Source organism: Neoarius graeffei, chromosome 7 (assembly GCF_027579695.1).
Source record: "Neoarius graeffei isolate fNeoGra1 chromosome 7, fNeoGra1.pri, whole genome shotgun sequence".
Lineage (NCBI taxonomy): Eukaryota > Metazoa > Chordata > Actinopteri > Siluriformes > Ariidae > Neoarius > Neoarius graeffei.
The window spans coordinates 45,862,861-45,881,732 of record NC_083575.1 but is presented as its reverse complement, the minus strand read 5'-3'; the positions used below and the strand labels follow the sequence as shown (position 1 = coordinate 45,881,732).

Genomic DNA, 18,872 nt, shown 5'->3' with positions numbered 1-18,872 from the left:
AAAAATTTAAGAAATATGGAACTGCAACCATCTCATAGAAATGTCCAGGTTGTCCACAGAAGTTAACACCTTGACAGGAGCATCTTCTGATGAGAAGGGTTGAAGAAAGTCGGCATGCAAGTTCACTGCAGTTATCTAAAGAAATAGAAAGCCAAACTGGGGTGACTATTTCCCATGATACAATATGGCGTACGCTGCAAAGGAATGGCATGCATGGATGCCGTCCACGAAAGAAGCCTCTCCTAAAGCCCAGGCACAAAAAAGCCTGCCTAGAGTTTGCCAGGGCCCATGCTGACAAAGATGAAGACTACTGGGACTCTATACTCTGGAGTGATGAGATAAAGATAAATGTTTTTGGAACTGATTGCGTCGCAAAGGTGAGGAATACAAAGAAAAATGCATGGTGCCTACAGTGAAACATGGTGGTGGCAGTGTCCTTATGTGGGGCTGCATGAGTACTGCTGGTGTCGGGGAGCTGTATTTCATTGATGGCATCATGAATTCACAGATGTATTGCTCTATACTGAAAGAGAAGGTGCTACCATCACTCCATGCCCTTGGTCGTCATGCACTTTTCCAACATGACAATGATCCTAAACACACATCTAAGGCCACTGTTGGATTTCTGAAAAAGAACAGGGTGAAAGTGATTCAGTGGCCAAGTATGTCTCCTGATCTGAACCCAATCGAACACCTATGGGGAATTCTGAAGAGACAAGTTGAGCATCACTCTCAATCCAGTATCCAGTCACTTAAAGAGGTCATTGTTGAAGAATTGTTGAAGGTCATTGTTGTTTTGTTTTGTTTTAAACGGGGTAAAGCCTTTACAAAAAACAAACAACAAAGAAAAAAACTCTCATATATACTAACCCTGATTAACCTGTATACCCTGTATGCCCCCACATTTTGTATGCTGCTGAATCTGTCCTTTTTTCAGTAGCTTTGTATAAACAATAACTGCTAAATGTAATGCAATGTTATGTAAGGTGATCGCCTAGGCATTCTCATTGTGAAAAGTAAGTCACATGTACATGGACTGGCATTTAATGTTGTATTTGTTCCTTTCTATTTGTTTTTTGTCTGTTCATATTCTTTTTGGGGGAGTAAAGTCAGTTTAAAAATGCCGTTAAATGCATAGGCCTATAGGCCAAGTTTAATGACCTTGAGGTTATCAGAGGTCATATGTCGTTTTACAAATGAAAAATGAATTCAGCACCCAAACATTTAACAATAAGGCCATTTGCTAACTTCATTCATCATTTTAGTACATTTCATTCCTTAGAAAGCTGAGAAACTGGGTTCAGCTGAGACGTTTACAGGCCCAAAGTTCAATGACCTCTAGAGGTCAACAGAGGTCAGATAGAGCTCGGCATATTGCAGATTTGAATTCGGCACACCCAAATTGACAAAATAAGACTGTTTGCCGACTTTGTCTCAAAAATGCCTTTAACTCCTTAAATAAGCACTTGTTTGAATTTTGGTACCAGTCTAATAGGTTAAGGATGACATTAATAACAACATAACCTTAAATAAAATGAAGTTAAGCTCTCACACTTCACTTATGCTATAGGCTACTCTCAAGTGAAGTTTTAGAATAACCCCATGATCAGCAGCTGAGAGTTGAGATAGTCATCAACATACAGTCAAGTAGCTTGTTTTGAATGGTTTTAGACATATCTTTTGTCAACTGTGTTTAATACAGCAGGTGTGTTTCCCAAAGAACCAATATTATTAACCAGGTTTACTTGGTTTCAGTACAATTTCTAATACAACTACCTCTCCTCTCAGGAACAAAAAAAGAAACCAGACCTGAAACTATGAATGACCAAAAATCAGGAACTGGAAAGGGAAGATTTTTTTCTTCTTTTATCAACCTTTGCTTGAGAAACAAAGTCACTGTGATGTACACACATTTCTGACGTATGGACATTATCCACACAATAATGGATAAGAGTCTGTTCTTATTGATGAGCTCAACCAGATGATTTGACTCACTGAAAAGAGCAAGAATTTTCATTGCTACTGGGTGTGAGGCAAGAGTGCACCTTGGATGGGATGTCAGTCCATTCAGAGGGCACCGCTACAGCAGGCATTATCAAACCAGTCTTCAAACGCTGGGTCCTGCAGATCCACTCTACATTTATCTTGCAGTCAGATAATGACAAGGTGGCCAACCAACTATGCTAACAGTTCAACTAATTAACCCAGTTGAACAGGGTTAATTAGTTCAATTTGGTTAATTCCAAACACTTCCAATTCCAGTATTTGGAATTCAGGACCTGATTTGGAGACCTCTGCACTATTTTTTAGATTCATGTCTTGATTCAACCAGTTGTTTCCCTGTAAAGTCCTTTGCTTCCTCGAATTTTGGTCTCAAATGACCTGCTGGATGCTGTGGACAACATGACACTATTCAATCCTACAGTGTAGCTTTGAAGACAGAACTGCCAGAGCCTCGTGTCTGTGTTGAAAAAAGTGTATGCATGTTCATGAGGCTCATCTGTCATGTCCAAAACTTAATTGTAAGGAAAAATATTGGGGTACATACTAAGTTCAACTGAATTTGTAAAAATGACAAAACTATTTCTTTAATTACTTTAAACCTTCAGACCCAATATCAGGTCCAATAGAACGCTACTATAATTGACTTCCTGTAAAAAGTTCAAAAATTCTGTTTTGGTTAGTTTTATACTTACTAAAACTTTTGTAGTATCTTTGCACTTTGTGGTATTTCTATTTTTTTTTTTAATCCAGTTGTAGTCATGGAGTTGCTGAATGAAAAAAGTGGCATCTTTGTGTATGGGATCATTGCTATCATGGCATCATTCACCGGAATAGTGTTTAGGGCAACAAATCTCTTGGTCATAAGGTTCTGTCCTTTCACTGTCTAACCAAAAATAAACTTTAGGCAAGGATAAAAAAAAATTATTTCTCTTTTGGTTTATTGCAATTGACTCAGGCATAGTAACAGTCACAATGTTACTGACACTGGAAATATATTCTCAGGTCTTACGAGGGATGTTCATTAAAGATTTCCCCTGACCCACTTCCAGTTATTGTAGGATGCTGAAATTGCACATGTATAATAATGCATATCTCTGTAGATCACATGGTAATTTGCAGCTCTGAACTCATATCTGTTTCTCTTTTACAAGTGCTAAGGTGGAGTAAAGCGTGATAATGGAGCCAATTAAATGCAGAGCGGTCATCAGGTTCCTGGACTTGAGAGGCCGCACACCAAGGGAGACGTTCGATGAGATGAAAGAAACTTATGGGGAGAATGCCCCATCATATGACGTAGTCAAGCACTGGCATCGTCAGTTCAAGTGTGGTCGGACATCGGTGGAAATGGCTCCCATTCCCGGGCGACCACAGTCCGCCATTGATGAAGACACCATCCAGCAAGTGGAGGCTGCCATTTTGGAGGATCGCCGCATAACCGTTTGCCAACCAGCCCAAGATGTCAAGATCAGTGTGAGGTTTGTGGAAAAAATCATCCATGACCATTTGCACATGCGGAAGTGGTCTGCATGATGGATTCCCCAGTTGCTCCAGCTTGCCTGCGACCCTGTAGAACAGGATAAAGTGGCTAGAGATAATGAGATAAGATGGGAAGTTTCGTTACTCTCAGCCCATGGGAAGTGGGTCAGGGGACATCTTTAATGAACATCCCTCGTACATATCCATATAGACCAAGATTGTGTGTACTGACCTGATCATTATGGAACTATTTTTGATTCATTTTGGGTATTTCTGGCTCGGTGAGCCACACTTTCCAACATCCTAGGCCTTAATAATTTGTTGCAACGTCCCTTAAAATGGACGTTTACCACCTGTCCCATTGACCAACATGGGGATGGGCGGGGTTGCAAGTTGTACTGCAGCCAGCCACCAGAGGGCGTTAGAGATATTTTGGGTTCATTGTTGACTTCCTGTTACGACCTCCACCCATACAAACAGTCACTGGGTGAGACGAAGCATAACCTTGGAAAAAAGCGCCACACAGCGGTGCAGTGGCAAAATAAACCGTCATAAGTAATAAAACTCATGTTTAATAGCTATTTAACAGCTCGAGTAACAGTGAGGTAGGTTGAGTACTTCTTAAAATCACCTCGCAGAAACAAAATTACCCTGATCAGTGACCTAATGTTTTGTGTAAAATGAACACAGCTTTAAAGTCATTACAGAAAATTTAAGCAGATTTGCAGAGTTTAAAACAATGAAAAATGCACTGTGTGTTTAGTGATGAGATAAGATAAGATAAGATCGCCTTTTATTATCCCACAAGGGGAAATTTACATTGTTACAGCAGCAAAATATATCAAAAGAGAAAAAGATAAGGCAGTGAAGTAGTGCAAAAGTACTAAGTATACAAAAAAAAGGAGAAATAAACTACAAATTTAGAGATAAAAAATGTACAAATTTGCATAAATTATCAGGTTCACAGAAATACAGTTAAAGTGCCATTCCACCATTGGATGTATTCTTTGGCATAAAATACAATATATTTTATGACAACATGACTAGACAGAGAAATCTTTTAGCTTCAAAATGATATATCAAACACAATTTTTTGACAACGACAAGTATATTAATTTTGCGACCAAAGTCACCTACCCTTTTAATTTCCGCGCGGTAGTGAAACGTGATGTCATCGGCAGGTTCCCCTTCTTGTGTACCACGTCACGTGTGACGTGGCACAGATTATCAGTAATGGCGGATAGAACGCGATTTTCACTTGTCAATTGCTGTGCCGATATTCACCATCAACCGTCTCCTTTGGGCATCACTTGCTATCTTCCTTCGCTTCTTTTCCGAAGCTGACAATCGCGTTCTATCCTCCATTGCTGATAATCTGTACCACGTCACACATGACGTGGTACACAAGAAGGGGAACCTGCCGATGACATCACGTTTCACTACCGTGCGGAAATTAAAAGGGTAGGTGACTTTGGTCGCAAAATTAATATACTTGTCGTTGTCAAAAAATTATGTTTGATATATCAATTTGAAGCGAAAAGATTTCTCTGTCTAGTCATGTTGTCATAAAATATATTGTATTTTATGCCAAAAAAATACATTCAGTGGTGGAATGGCACTTTAAGGTAAGTGTATTACAAAGGCGGAATTGCACGTGTAAGTATTGCACAGGTATTATTACCAGTATTACCCAGTAAGTAGGTATATTGCACAAGAGCCATTTTAACCATGTGTAGCTAGCAGCTCGCTGTAAAGTACTGATGCTGATAGTCAGTGCACACAGTATACGTTCAGAAGGGTTTCTATGGATGTAGAAGTGACCTGGACAGTATTGTTCATTATTGTGATGCTACTATTAGTAGCACGATCAGTTGAAAGACGATATCTCTATGGAAACATGTCTCCAATCCCATAATAACGAGAAAGTTTCTCATAATTATGACTTTATACTGTATCTCGCGGTAATAAGATATCATCTCATCTCATAATAGTTACTTAGTACCTCACAGTGGTGTAGTGGTTAGCACGGTAGCCTCACAGCAAGAAGGTTCCGGGTTCGAACCCAGCGGCCGGTGAGGGCCTTTCTGTGTGGAGTTTGCATGTTCTCCCTGTGTCTGCGTGGGTTTACTCCTGGTGCTCCGGTTTCCCCCACAAGCCTGGACGAGGATGCAAGTTTATCTTGCCACCATGCACAGTGAGGAGGATGGTAAGAGAAGTAAAAAGTTATCCAAAGCTCACTGTTAGAGAATTGCATCAAAGAGTAGCATCTTGTGGTCACAAAGTCTCCATAACAACCATCAGGTGCTTTCTACATGCCAACAAGCTGTTTGGGAGGCATGCACGGAAAAAAAAACTTTTCTCACTTACAAGCATAAATGTAAACGTCTGGAGTTCGCTAAGCGGTACTGGGACTTCAACTAGGACCGTGTGCTTTGGTCAGATGAGACCAAGATAGAGCTTTTTGGCAACAAACACTCTAATAGATCACAAAAGATGAGTATGCGGAAAAGCACCTCATGCCCACTGTGAAGTATGGGGGAGGACAGGTGATGCTGTGGGCCTGTTTCTCTTCCACAGGCCCCGGGAACCTTGTTAGGGTGCATGGCATCATGAACTTTTTGAAATACCAGGATATTTTAAATCAAAATCTGGTGGCCTCTGCCCGAAAGCTGAAGATGGGTCGTCACTGCATCTTTCGGCAAGATAATGACCCTAAACATGTGGCCAAATCTACACAAAAAATGGTTCAACAGACACAAAATCAAGCTCCTCCCATGGCCATCTCAGTCCCCAGACCTCAACCCAATTGAAAACCTGTGGGGTGAGCTGAAGAGGAGAGTGCATGGGAGAGGACCCAGGACTCTGGATGATTTAGAGAGATTGTGCAAAGAGGAATGGTTGAAGGTCCTTCTCTTTGTATTCTCCCATCTTGTGAAATGTTATAGGAGAATATTAAGTACTGTCTTGTTGACAAAAGGGAGTTGTACAAAGTATTAACATCAGGGGTGCCAATAATTGTGGCACACATGATTTCATGTAAAAGAATGATTTCTTAATGTGGGATTTTTTTTCCTACTGAATAAATGCACTTGAATTAAAGGTTGGATTTTTCTCTTTCTTTGCATTGTTGTGCTATATTATTTAAAAAAATGAATTTATTAGAAGCCTGAGAACATATCTTAACGAGGAGTGCCAATAATTGTGGAGGGCGCTGTATATTTTATTTATTGATATGCTGCTGTGATCTCATCTCATCTCATTATCTCTAGCCGCTTTATCCTGTTCTACAGGGTCGCAGGCAAGCTGGAGCCTATCCCAGCTGACTACGGGCGAAAGGCGGGGTACACCCTGGACAAGTCGCCAGGTCATCACAGGGCTGACACATAGACACAGACAACCATTCACACTCACATTCACACCTACGGTCAATTTAGAGTCACCAGTTAACCTAACCTGCATGTCTTTGGACTGTGGGGGAAACCGGAGCACCCGGAGGAAACCCACGTGGACACGGGGAGAACATGCAAACTCCACACAGAAAGGCCCTCGCCAGCCATGGGGCTCGAACCCGGACCTTCTTGCTGTGAGGTGACAGCGCTAACCACTACACCACCATACCGCCCTAAAAATGTACTCATCTCATTATCTCTAGCCGCTTTATCCTGTTCTACAGGGTCGCAGGCAAGCTGGAGCCTATCCCAACTGACTACGGGCGAAAGGCGGGGTACACCCTGGACAAGTCGCCAGGTCATCACAGGGTTGACACATAGACACAGACAACCATTCACATTCACACCTACGGTCAATTTAGAGTCACCAGTTAACCTAACCTGCATGTCTTTGGACTGTAGGGGAAACCGGAGCACCCGGAGGAAACCCACGCAGACACGGGGAGAACATGCAAACTCCACACAGAAAGGCCCTCGCCGGCCACGGGGCTCGAACCCGGACCTTCTTGCTGTGAGGCGACAGCGCTAACCACCGTGCCGCCCTAAAAACGTTCTCATTATTATTAAATAGTTAAGTCATTATTACGACATACTATGTGACTTGTCCCCCCCTCCAGTTCCCCCCCGTTTCCCCCCCCCCCCAGTCCCCCCAGAATCCCCCCGTTTCCCCCCCAGAATCCCCACAGTCCCCCTGTTCCCCAGAGACGGGCTTGAGTTCTACAAAGTATTAACATCAGGGGTGCCAATAATTGTGGCACACATACTATGTGACTTGTCGTCCCCCCGAATCCTCCCCCCCAGAATCTTCCCCCCCCCCCCAGAATCTTCCCCCGAATCCCCAGAGACGGGCTTCCATAGATATCTGATGTTATTGTGCTCCGGTATCTATTCTCAGTCGAGTCATTTTGCGCCAGGCCGCTGGGGGGCAGCAGCGCGCAGCTGGGTTACGGCGTGTCTTTTTGCTCATGCGCTTAAACGCACTTGGCGCCAGAAAGCGTGAGGTGTGAGCGGTCCTGCGGACAGAGAGAGAGAGCGAGCGAGCGCGCGCGCAGCGAGCTGTGTGGAAGCAAACAAGCCGAGTTCTGTAGGCCGCCGATTACCCAAACCTGCAAATCGCACTTCTTCCGCTGTTTATCACATCGATCAAAGGGCAAACAGGTTGGAAAGTCTGTAAATCGTATTTTTAAACTATATATTAAAAGGGCAGTTTATTTAGCTGATTTAACTTAATCCTTGCTTTCACATTAAACTTTACAAGTGAGCTTAGCGGCTAACTAGCGTGCTATAATGATATTTGTTTTTAGCTGTAATCTGGTTTCACGCGATTAAATATTACTTTGAGACGCGGATTTATTGCAGTGTAAATGTATCCGATTTCAGTAAATCGTTGTTAAGCCGTCGCGGTTTGTGAGCTCTGACCGTGATGAAGTTTAATGGCGGTAGCCTGTGGTGTTGTGGCTGTAGCTGTGCTTTAGCAGAACGGTAGGCCATGTTGTCTCTTCGAGCTAAGAGCGTGCGCTCCGAGCTCCGTCATTAGCTCTAGCGTCATCATTCACTGCTCTGCGGCCTCGAGCACTGGGACAAGTTTACATGCGACACTAACAGGAGTTTATTTTCGTTATCCCGAGCGGTCCGGGCTGTTGGTTATATAAGATGGGGGACGCCTTTCCCGGGCTTTTCCCGAGCTGGCTCTGTAATGGTTAGTCATTTTAATAGAAACTCACTTTAAACATTCGCGATTCTCAATTTATATTGTTTTAAACCATTTACAGATTGTACATCGTACATCTAACGTGGTGTATTTTCCACGTTGTGACGGATGTGTGTGTGTTTCATGGCGGCGGATGAGCCGTAGCCCGGGTGGCGCAGCTCCATGGCTGCTGTGAGGGCGGAAGCTAACGGCGGCCATTTTACAGCTAGTTAGCTCTTCCACCAGTCTGAGCTGCACAAGATGCCCACCGTGAAGGAGCTGTAACACTCTGAGGAGGCTGAGTCAGTGTATGAACTGCCGCTTCAACACTTGCTCACAGGGCCGATGAACAGGACCGATAAACACCTCGGCCCTGAATTTAAACTGTGTGGATAAGCGATTAAATCTAACTTATGTACTAGCCAAATTGCTAGTTAGCCAGCTAGTTAGCTGATGTTGCGTGCTTCAGGAAGCTAACTAGCCAAGCTATTTAGCCAGCTAACTTAGCCAACAATGGCATTCCTATATCTTCATACTTGAATGCTGCAAGGTTTTTTGTTGATCACAAAAAGTTTAATGCAACCACTGTATAAACTCGGACTTTATACATAATCATTAATGGTTTTGGGCTTTAAAACCACTCATGTGAGCTTTGCTTTAATAGGTATACCTAGCCAGCTAAGTTAGCTAAAAACCCCCAAAACTATCGGCTAACACTAGCCTGTTTTTAGCAATACAGAGATTTGCTAACTAGCTTAATGGTAATAGCCAGGTAGCCCGGTTTGTGCTAAATTTTCTCTAAATATTTTAACAAGTCTCCAGGGTTGGGGAAGGTTTAAATTTTATCCTGTCCCTGTTTTGATTCCAAAATAGTTTTTAAAAAAACAACAAAAAAGCCCCAGATGTTTAGTCAGGGATGTCAAACTCGGATTTTGCCTGTGCCAACGTTTGAGACCATGAAGAGCTGTAACTGAAGATATAAAATCTTATTTAACAATCAACTAACACCAGTAACCTTGGCTCTGAAATAGGAATAGGATGTTGGTTAAAAAAAATAAAATGTATATCTAACATCTATTATATTGAGTATAAAGAAGTTTCCTTTTAAGTGAGCACACTCCTTTGTATAACAATCAGTACGTTTACATGCACATCCAAATCGAGCTACTGTCGGTAATCGAGCAAAGGGTCCCAGCAGGGGTGCCAGAGAAATCCAATCCTACATGCACACAAGCAAATCGAGCTATTGTGTGAGGTACATTGTGCACCCGAGCCACAGGTGGCCTTACACGCCCCATCGTGTTGGTACACTTCCGGTTGTCGTCATGAAGAAGAGCTATTAAAGAGTATAAACAAAGTTATCAGCAGTGTTGCCAGATACTGCTGACGTTTTCCAGCCCAAAATGTGTTCAAATCTGCCAAAATGCACTTAAAACTGCCCAGTCTGGCAACACTGGCAGTTCTGTGTTCACAAGTTCCGTGCTCAAGCTGTTAGGCTTGCTCTAACAAACTATGGCTACAAACTGTCCTGCGCAGACCACTGTTTTGTAAGACAACTTATTTTTGCACAATTGTATATTTTTCTAAAGTCCATTTTTTGCTTACAAATTTTTTTTTGCTTACAATCTAACTTATGTCTTAAACACACACAGTTCAATTGTTTTGTTTTTATTGACATTCTTCAGATGTTGGACATATACATACATACATACATACATACATATATATATATATATATATATATATATATATATATATATATATATATATATATACACACACACACACACACACACACAAATACAATGCCTTGTTTATGTACACAATTCACAGCTATGCAACAGCTGTACAGATGTATTTGGTGATACAGTAAGTGAGCTAAATTTTAACAGTGCAAACAATGCCACAAAAAGAAAAGATTCATGCCGTTGTCATGCCGACCGAGGCTGTTGTGTTTCCCACTTGTGGTCTCGTCACTTCCGGAAGGGGCAGTGCTGAAGTAAGTAGCTCGAATACGTAGCTCGATAGGGTATACATGCACTAAGTAGCTCGGCAGAAATCGCATAATCTAGGTCGTGTAGCTTGATTCCGAGAAATCAAGTTCGGTTCAATTTCAGCCGAATTAAGGTGTATACATGGCACTTTGAACTTCGATTTCAGTCGAGCAACGGCAGAAATTTGATTCTCTCTGTGCATGTAAACGCACTGACTGTTTTATTGGATACCAGCTGCTTTTAATAACAGGATGTAAACATTTGTCCTGTTTCTGGTTGTAAGCTGCTCGCCACAGAGCTACGCTAGAAATGTATTGAAGTGAGAGTTGGGGAGCTGGAGTTTACTGCAAAAGAAAAGATCAGGCTTTATAAGGTCTCGCTTCCCCCCCATATTCACTCATCAGTTTAATAACTTTCAGTGGAGTGAAAGTATTTTATGGCAACATTAATATAGAAATATAGCTGCAAGCAGCAATCCGGGGCCAAGCAGTGTGACCCAGCCTAAGTTGCCATGGCAACAGAAACTACTGACCAGGCAGACGGTCATAGGCACGCACAGGAAGTGTTTACAAGCAGGAATGTACCTCCAACCAGATGGGTAGAGGCATGCACGGCTTCACCGTCAAATTCGATTGACTGTGATGGCTGAAATTACTTCCAGTGTACTAGGTGTGTGTGTGTGTGTGTGTGTGTGTGTGTGTCTGTGCTAAAAGACTGCTGAGATATGAGCTCAATGATGTAAGAGCCAAAACACATTTTGGAAAGTTATAGCGCCCCCTAATGGCCAATGTGCACCAAATGTGGTATGGGCCATTTTGGAGGGGTGCTGCATAATCCCACCAAGTTTGGTTAAGAAAGGTCAAAGGGCTGCTGAGATATGAGCACACTTCCTGTTTCGCGTCTGCACAGCCAAATTTGATTGGCAGCCACGGCCAAACGCTTATGAAATTCGAAAAACCGGGTAAGTTTTTAGTGCAGCTTAGTCCAAAGTTGCCATGTACCAAGTTTGGAAGGAATTGGTCAAAAATTGAGGGAGGAGAAGCATTTTAATTGATTTTCACAAAATTCAAAATGGCGGAAAATATACCAGGCGGAATATGACGCAATAGGGTGCGTTGGATTCGGGTTGACCCAAGGATTCCAGCCATACTAAGATTTTGACGATCAGACATACGGTTCAAAAGTAACAAGCAGAAATGTACTTGCAACTTTGACCTGTTGTTGGCGCTAGAGAGTTTGAGCTGCTGAGTTGAAATTTGCTGACAAGAACCGTGAGGCAGCCTAGAATCAGTGTGCCAAATTTGAAAACCTGTCGTCAGACGGTTCTATGGGTTTCCATAGAATTTCATTGATTTTAACAAAATTCAAAATGGCGGAAAATCCTCAAGGCAGAATATGACGTCATAGGGTACGATAGATTCGTCTTGACCCAAGGATTCCATAGCCAGTGGAATTTTGTTTCTAGCCAAAACACATCATGAGATATGAGCCAAAAGACTTTTTTCCTAGTTATAGCGCCCCCTAGCAGCCAATTTGTTCCAAATTCTTTGGGGTCCTTCATGGAGGGGTGGGGCATAAACCCACCAAGTTTCGTTAAGATACGCCAAAGGGCGGCCGAAATATGAGCACACTTCCTGTTTGGCGTCTGCGCCTCCAATTTTGATTGGCTGCCACGGCCAAACGCTTATGAAATTCTAAAAACCGGGTAAGTTTCTTGTGGAGCTTAGTCCAAAGTTGCCATCTACCAAGTTTGGGAGAAATTGGTCCAAAATTGAGGGAGGAGAAGCATTTTAATTGATTTTCACAAAATTCAAAATGGCGGGAAAACTATATGGGCGGAAAATGACGTCATGGGGTGCTTTGGATTCGTCTTGACCCAAGGATTCCAGGGATACCAAGTTTTTGAAAATCGGACCAACGGTTCAAAAGTTACAAGCAGAAATGTACCTGCAACTTTGACCTGCTGGTGGCGCTAGAGGGTTGGGGGTGGGGACCTAAAAATTGTTGTGGGGAATGCTGAGACTGTCTAGAATGTGTGTGCCAAATTTGAGCATTTTCCTATGTGTGGTTCTATGGGCTGCCATTGACATCCCATAGGAGAAGAAAGTTGAATAATAATAATAATAATAATAAGAAAACCGACAAACTCATTAGGGGCCTTCGCCAGCTTCGCTGCTTGGCCCCTAAAAATTTAAGATTGTTTTAAATTGCATTGTGCCTTAAATTCTAAAATAACAAATGGGGAGAGCTACTTTTGCTTATTGGTTTAGTGATGCAAAAAAGATGTAATTTATATTTAATTACATGGACACATGCTTTACTGGGAAATACACCACTTAGATTTTTCATATGAGCTGTTACATGAAGAACCAAAACTGACACACATCTGTCATTTGTGATGAAATTGATGAATTTTGATAAACTTGGGTACTTTGTTAATGTCTCTATAATATAAAGAACATTACACAGTGATGCAAAGAGATGTTTATCTTCTCATTGAAAATATTTTTCACTTGTGAATATGTTCACCACTCGAAGATAAACTTAACATCTTTGCACAGCCATGTAATATTTTTAATATTAATATTGTTGCCAGACTCTAATAATTCTTTCCCTTGTTTGAAATCTGCCCACAATTTAACTGAAATGGGAATGTTTGTAAAATGTGTCCTATGTGTAATGTATAATTCTTCTTTGTCATGATTGGGCCTCTGTCGTTAAGCATTGTAAGGTGAGCTCATGCATGCTGTACTATGGCAGTCGCTACATTACAGGTCTGCTGTGAATTCAGGGTCATGTGAAAATGTTGAGCCGCAGTGTTCTACAGATGTTCCAGTGTTGTCCGTTGTTGTGCGCCGCCGCCCCAGGCTAAATGAAACAAGGCTGTGATTTTGCCAGCAAACATGACTTGAGTGTTTCCAGTGGTTCATCTCTTATACTGTCATTAGCTGTGCATTCTAGGTCGTATCTAAGCTGTTGGACATGCATTGATGTGTGATGCAATTGCATAGACAGGTCCTGGCAGATAGTTGAGATCCTTGCAGATATACAGCCTTTGTTTGCAATAGTAAAGGGCTATCGTCAAACTGAAATTCAGATTTCTTTTTACATGTTCCTGGCATTTTGTACTTGGTTCTAATTTGGGACAGTTTCATTTCCCAACGCTGTTGGTCTCATTTTGGTATTTAACACCTGTGCTCTTGGGTTTGCCAGGAGTATATTTAGTCTAAAATGTGGTGTGCACACTTCACTAGTGCCTCAGCACTACAGGCGTTAGCCTGGTGGTCAAGCAGGGTGCAGAAACCTTCTGCTTTACAGGTTGTCAGAGGTCTATTCCTAAATTTAAGAGCCTTGTATGAGGACTATTCAGAATTAACATACTAGCTATTAACTTGTATATGCAATTGTTTTTCATCTCATTTGTGTTCAGCCAATGTTTGTGTTTGTCTTCCCAACAGGCCAGATCCCTCCTGGTTTGTGCTGACCAAAAGGGTCCCAACTCTCCTTTTTTTTTTTTTTTTTTAAATTCTGAGAAAGCGGTGCTCCTAGAGCAGCGCTAAGTTTCACTTAAACGGGAAGACGGAAGTCGTCAGGCTGGAGTGTGTCCTGATGGCTGAGTCAGAGACTGAGTGTGACACACCAGGCCTTGACACGCTGGGGTCTGAGTGTGTCATAACTCACACGCAAGTCGGTGACTTGCACTATGCAGCGGAGACTGAGATTATGACTCAAGAGGACAAAAGGCTTGATCTGGAAGCCATTCATGGAGATCTTGGGGCAGTGACTTGTGTTGATACGGTAACGGAGACAGACCACGATTACATTAAGTCTGAGGTACATGACCCACAGTACTTTGGAGGTGCGGACATGAAAGGCAATGAGGCTCTGCTTGGTGAAATGCTGCTGAAGACTGAGATGGGTGGAGCTGGTGCAGAGCATGTTGTGAAGGTTGAGTCAGACCATGGAGGTGAGCTCACAGTGGAGTCAGAGAACGGAGTCATCATTCATGAAGCCCAGGGTCTTCAGTGCAATGAGTGCGGCGAGATATTCGGCAGCATGACTGATCTGCATCAACACTTTGATATCCATAAAGCAACCCATCCTTACATCTGTATCCAGTGTGGCGAGAGCTTTGCTGTGGAAACTAGTCTGAGAGGGCATATGAAAATACACATGAAGGAGAAGGGCTATGCCGCCACTGGTGTGGAGATGGTTGGTAAAGGGGTCATTGATGCATTCAACCTCAAACCACATCAGATGATGCACTCCCCTGAAAAGCCCCACAGATGCTCTGAATGCGGGAAGAGCTTTGCTGCAGCCATCACGCTTAGAGAGCATATGAAAATGCATTCTGATGACAAACCTTACAAATGTACTCAGTGCAGGAAGAGTTTTGTTCGCAGGCGCCATCTAAAGAAACACCAGGAACTACATGCTCGTGAGAAGCCATTTACCTGCCCTCAGTGTGGGAAAGGCTTTGCTACGGCTTCCAATTTGAAACAGCATCAGAAGACCCATGCTGGTGACAAGCCACATCGATGCACACAGTGTGGCAAGTGTTTTGCAGCAGCAGCCACTTTGAGAGAACACCAGCGAATCCACTCTGGTGAGAAACCCTATAAATGTAACAATTGCAGGAAGAGCTTTGTAAGAAAACGTCACTTGAAGAAGCACCAGCTGGTGCACCAGGGTGGCAAGCCCTACCGATGCTCTCAGTGCGACAAAGGTTTCAATCACTCCTCGTCGCTGTCAAGACACCACAAAGTCCATCTGGAGGCCAAATTGTATGCCCAGCCTGATAAGGAGTTCCCCTTCACTACTCCCATTAAGAGGGAAATGCATGCAGGTGAAAAGCCATATAGCTGCAACCACTGTGAGAAGAGCTTCAATCACTCTTCGTCGCTGTCCAGACACCAGAGAACTCATTCAGATGGGAAGCTATACACTTGTGCCCACTGTGGCAAGACGTTTACTCATTCCTCTTCTCTTGCAAGACACCAACGTGTCCATTTGGTGGATGAGAAGATCTCTTATAGTGCTATTCCCACAGGAAAGGGATTTCCTCCTACTACCATCCTGAAACAGAGGATTCTGCAGAGTGACAAACCATACAGGTGTTCTCAGTGTGGAAAGGGTTTCAATCACTCCTCCTCGCTCTCAAGGCACCACAGAATTCACGTCGATCAGGAAGTTCAGCACTAAAGTGGCTGTTGTATTTTGCAGTGTGTCCATTGTTCGTTTCAGGCCAATCTTAAATCATTCTTGTCTTTATAGAACTAGAATAGAAAGGAAAATCTCAAGTTTCTTCTGGGGTTATGGACAGATCTTGAAGCTATATTAAACTTCTGGTTAAATCCTATACGTTTTTAAGAGCGATGAAACTTCAATAACTGGTATGATTGACATTGAGCTGATGCTGATCCTGTGCAATGTGCATATAGAGCTTGCTGCTTTTAATTTCACACCTGTATGATAAATGTAGCAATTTCATGCTTAACAAGCAGGCCAGTTATGCTCTTGCTCATAACCTTGGAAAGAAATTGGGGTCAATAGCTTCAGAGCCTGTTTTGAGCTTTAGACCATGAATTTGGTGACCAAGTAAAGTTTTGGGGAGACTGGAGGAACCCACCGCTCACCCGCAAAGTCATATATCATTACCTATTGTGTCTTCATGGTCTGTTCAGATACTATCATTTGTAAATAAGTGTTTAATTTTTTATATACATATGTATAGATGCGTGTGCGGTTCTTTTACATGAGGGTTTTTTTTTTTGGTATGGCCCAGTCTGTCTTAACCATTTATTTTGAAAATAGGATGGTGCTTGAAAGTTTTCCTGCCTCCAGGCAAGGTGTTAGCAAAGGTGCAAGTCTGCATAAAATTTCAGTTACTTAGTCGCCATTGCTTTCTGCAGCAATTAAAATCGGTTGACCCAGGGGTCAAGTTAACCGAACTGGAGGGTTATATTGTAAGATGCTTTCAGTGAGCTTGTGATCAGGCAGCTTAATATTTAAAATAAGCTGCAAAAAAAAAAACCTTGGGCGCATTTTTTTTTTTCTCCTTTTGAATTGTCTGACTTATTGACTGACTTCAGAATACCTAGTTTGACAGATTATAAATCATTGTATACTTACAATTCAGTGTAATTTGATCTAAATGTTCCCTCTAAAGCATTGCTTAACTAGTCCCCTTTGGTACTCTACAACTTGTTACTAATGGGTAAATTGTGCATATTTGCATTCGAATCTAATGTGATCGTGATAGAACTAGTTCAGACATCCATATATAATCTCTAGTTAACATTCTGAATACATGCAGCAAAATATCAATTTAGTGTAATAGATTGTAATTATCAGTACAATAAAGTAGCTTGCTATTTCAGAATTCCATGAAGATACACTTTCTACTTAAAGTACTGTGTATGGGGAAGATCTTTTACATACTGATGTATTTTTTTAATATGGTTTGGGTAATCTGAAAGGGAAAAGAGGAATACTGTTTTTATGGGATTGAACATTATATTGAATTTCTTTTTGACTAATTGTGCTTCAACTCCATAGCATAGGCTTTTTCATTGTGTTAGATAGGTGCCTTATTGCATGCTGTGTAGAAAATGTATGTTGAGCTGTAATAGAAGAAAAAGGTTTGGCTCTTCTCCCTATGTTTGCATACTAACTAACATTTTACTTTTGACTTTAGGTAACTTTTTTTTTTTTTTTTTGGCTTTTCTGTATATGAATATATGTTTATGCTGTTTTTTATTTCCCTGTCCATCAGCTGGTCTCATTGTAGAAAACCTAAAGGTAAAAAAAGTTACAACACCTTTGATCCATATTTTGATTGCCCTCTTAAGTGGTCAGATCTTGTTCCATGTCTTTATCCCATCTTTGAGTGGCACACATGGATAAATAAAGGTTCTTGACTACCTGTTTTTGTTTGCTTTTTTTTTTTTTTAAAAGTAGTAAATGTTTCTTACTTGACACTGCTGTTTCATGAAATATTTCTATTGGAGATGGCTTTGTTTAGGGTTTTTTTTTTTGTTAAATTTATGTAGGAAGTGGATGGTTCATAGGAGTGTGTTAAACATTGACGTGATGTAGTAAATTAATGCTATAAGTAAATTTACTCTAGTTTTCCTTGTTTGCTATAACTGCAGTTTTTCACTTCATTAATGTTGAATTTCAGTAATTTGTGGTTTTTGTTAAATGTTTCGGTTTTACTTCTGTGCAAAATGACTTAAACACCCTTTAGGAGATGTTTAATGCATTACATGATGGTGAAAGCTATCATTGAAAAACTTATTGATGCATATTATACACACTGTCAAAGATCTAATCCACTCCACTACAGATCAAACACTAATGAATGAGCTTTTGCAAACATACTGAATGCAGTAATTGTATGTCTATAGTTGTTTGACACTGTGCTATGCTTTTTCTTGGGTTGGAAATCCATGTCATGACTTCAGTGACTCATTGGGGAAATGTGTCCCTGTATGTGTGGTACATCGTTTCTGGGCTCCTGCAATATCGGGCTCTTAAATCTGGTAACTAATTAATTTATATGCTTCATGGCCTTGATCTCTATCTTTATATAAACTGTATTTTGGTCTCTAACCTTTCAACAATATTGTATGCTAGCTCAAGTGGGCGCGTGTGTAATACCTGCATGGGTACCTTATGTGTTTTTATCTCTGAAAACATGTCAGTCTGGCATGGTTCATGGCTAAGATGAAGTGTCCCTAGGGGTGTGTGTGTGTGGTGTCTTGCCTTGGACTGTATATTTCCATCTCACAGCTGGTGTTTGCAGGATAAAGTGATAACATTTGGGTGAGGAGTGAAAAACTTATTTTGTAAAACTAAAAATGCAAAATTACGTGACAAATTAATGTTTAAAATCCAGCACTGGAAAAAGTTCAATTGAAGTGAAGGCCACAATTTTATAATAGCTCATGGGCACTGAACTTTCAGGTACTGTGGGCAAAAAGTGAAGAGTTCAAAAGTGAAAGGAGGCTAGAGGTCTTCAAATTGAGTGTCAAAGTAAATAGATGCCCTGTTGAACTCATTAAATGGTTCATACATTAGTGGTTTGATAGTTTAACTATTGTTTTAACTGTCAGAAAGTGGGATTTAAATGAGTGATTTTAAGCTAGTGTAAACAAAAATCCACTGTTTGGCATTGAGTGAGGGGGGGGGGGGGGAGATGGGGGTGATTTGTAGGAGAAAACTGAAATTAAAGTCGCAAATTTATGAGATAAAGCT

At 41.5% G+C, this 18,872-nt stretch overlaps 1 protein-coding gene across 2 annotated transcripts; it reads left to right on the top strand.

The window, feature by feature from the left end:
• Window positions 1-7,921: 7,921 nt before the first annotated feature.
• si:ch211-198a12.6 (uncharacterized protein LOC563253 homolog) lies at window positions 7,922-17,538 on the top strand. 2 transcript variants are annotated; one of them, XM_060925766.1, is made up of 2 exons: window positions 7,922-8,087; window positions 14,072-17,538. In XM_060925766.1, exon 2 carries the CDS (start codon window positions 14,223-14,225, stop codon window positions 15,813-15,815), a length of 1,593 nt encoding a protein of 530 aa, XP_060781749.1. In that variant the 5' UTR covers window positions 7,922-8,087; window positions 14,072-14,222; the 3' UTR covers window positions 15,816-17,538. The 2 variants fall into 2 exon arrangements, with proteins under 2 accessions (XP_060781749.1, XP_060781750.1); XM_060925767.1 differs by lacking the exon at window positions 7,922-8,087 and adding an exon at window positions 8,101-8,628.
• The last annotated feature ends 1,334 nt before the right edge of the window (window positions 17,539-18,872 follow it).